The sequence below is a fragment of the Penaeus vannamei genome, chromosome 10 (genome assembly GCF_042767895.1).
Source record: "Penaeus vannamei isolate JL-2024 chromosome 10, ASM4276789v1, whole genome shotgun sequence".
Taxonomy (NCBI): domain Eukaryota; kingdom Metazoa; phylum Arthropoda; class Malacostraca; order Decapoda; family Penaeidae; genus Penaeus; species Penaeus vannamei.
Window position 1 is genome coordinate 39,716,954 of NC_091558.1, and position 2,500 is coordinate 39,719,453.

Genomic DNA, 2,500 nt, shown 5'->3' on the forward strand with positions numbered 1-2,500 from the left:
CCTGTAACTGCTTCATTACTGTTAATACGGAGAGGAAAAATATGTTGTCTGATCAAATGTTTTAGACGTATATCAGGAGAGCTAGTAATTGGTTAAGGGCCAGTTAAGTTCTTCTCTGACTGGTTTGTATTCCAAAAAATTACTTCAACAATAAGTTGGCTTAAACGGGAAATTACAACCGTCCTTTTATCATAGAATCGGTACTTTTCTCGTCTTTTACAACAGGTCGTGGTGGTTCTGTCGCCGGCCTTCATCAGGAGCAGCTGGTGCATGTTCGAACTCCAGATGGCCAGCAACAAGATCCTCGACGAGAGGAAATCCAAGCTGATCATGCTGCTTCTGGAGCACATCCCGGACGAGGAGCAGCCCAAGAAACTGAAGTACTTGCTCAAGACGAGAACCTACATCGAGTGGGTTCCGGACCTCGAGAGTCAAAAGCTTTTCTGGGCGAGGTTGATGCGAGCCATATCCAAGCCTTCGGATAGCGAGGCCATCGCAGCGTCGACGAAGTTATAGCTGAGGCTCCAAAGTCCAAGTCCTGACTCCTGTTTACATTAAGTGTTTGCTTGCACCGGCGACTGAACGCTGTTTTTGCTGAAAAAAAAATCCGTTTTGGAACCCGAGCTGGTCGCCTCTGCGGAACGTTTGAACTAGACAGGTTTAGGCATCGTGAATGATATTCCTGTTCATCTTTGGTTGCCTTGCGAGTTTTGTAGTATAAACTGTGAAATCTTATATGATAATGAATCCATCTTGTTTGTCCTTGTTGCTAACCACAAAGGTTTGTCGAATGTGATACTGAGTAATTACAATAACACACACACACACACACACACACACACACACACACACACACACACACACACACACACACACACACACACACACACACACACACACACACACACACACACACACACACACACACACAGACGCACACACACACACACACACACTCATCTACATACACACACACGCGCGCGCACGCACATCATGTATGGAAGAAATGTGTAGACAGTGATAATCATAGTTTATATGAACAGTACATATTGAACATAGCTGCTTTTGAAGCTGCATAGGTGTCAAAATTCTCTGTGGTATTTTTTTCTGTATCAATATTATTGTGATGTATAGTCATTACTCATATTACCGATATCACTCTAATGTTATCATCATTACTCTAATGTTACTGCTTTTGCTGCTACTACCTCTCGACTACTACTACTACTACTACTACTACTACTACTACTACTACTACTACTACTACTACTACTACTACTACTACTACTACTACTACTACTATTACTACTATTACTACTACTACTTCTACTACTACTGCTACTGCTACTACTACTACTACTACTACTACTACTACTACTACTACTACTACTACTACTACTACTACTACTACTACTACTATTACTACTACTACTTCTACTACTACTACTACTACTACTACTACTACTACTACTACTACTACTACTACTACTACTACTACTACTACTACTACTACTGCTATTACTACTACTACTATAACTACTTCTACTATTATTACTGCTACTACTATCTCCACCATCACTAATATCATTGTGTCTGCTTCCTGTTGCTGTTGCTGCTATTGCAGTTACTAGTACTACTACTACTACTACTACTATTACTACAACTAGTGGTAGTGGTAGTAGTAGTACTAGTACTGCTGCTACTACTGCTGCTGCTGCTACTGCTACTACTATTAATACTACTGTTGCTGCTGCTGCTACTGCTACTACTGCCGCTGCTGCTACACTACTACTACGACATCTATTAATGTTACAGTTACTTCTATTATTATAACTACAACTGCTACTGCTGCTTCTACTAATATTATGCTACCACTATTGATAATACTACTAATACAGTAACTATCACGTCAATGATTATTACTCATAATACAACCAAAACTATTTTGATTACTTCCACTACCAAAACCCCTCTAGCATCACCATACATAGCGATATGATCATCATTGCCATTATTATAAACATTATCCTATTCATTTCCACGATTATATTAATCTTCATTATCATTATTCATATTTTGATTCATTGTTCTAGATATATCAATTCTTGGTATTCTTGCAATCTACGAAAAAAAGTTTTTATTATCTGTGTAAAACTGCTAAACAAGGGTAATGTTTTAATTGAGATAATAATACTATGTTATTATCGTTATTGCTGTTGCTGTTGTTGATAACGATGATAATGATGATAGTAGTACGAATGTTGGTCATACTTTTAATAATGGTGACAGTGATAACGATGTGATTATGATAAGAAATAATGATGTGATAGTTAAAATGATGATAATGATTATGATAATGATGATATTAATGAAATGATAATATCAATAATAATGATAATACAATAATAATAACGATAATAGTTATGGTGATGATAATAGTAATAATGATGATGATGATAATAATAATGATAACAATAAGGATATTAATGATAATAATATT

At 36.8% G+C, this 2,500-nt stretch overlaps 1 protein-coding gene across 2 annotated transcripts in view; it reads left to right on the forward strand.

Moving 5' to 3' along the window:
* Positions 1–2,500, forward strand: part of Toll-9 (toll-like receptor 9) — a 31,510-nt gene that overhangs the window by 26,715 nt on the left and 2,295 nt on the right. For both annotated transcript variants that reach the window (XM_027358083.2, XM_027358084.2), the window contains exon 11: positions 226–2,500. This exon is cut by the window's right edge and continues 2,295 nt beyond it. In XM_027358083.2, coding sequence (XP_027213884.2) covers positions 226–516 — 291 coding nt within the window. In that variant the 3' untranslated portion in view covers positions 517–2,500. The remainder of the gene's footprint in view (positions 1–225) is intronic.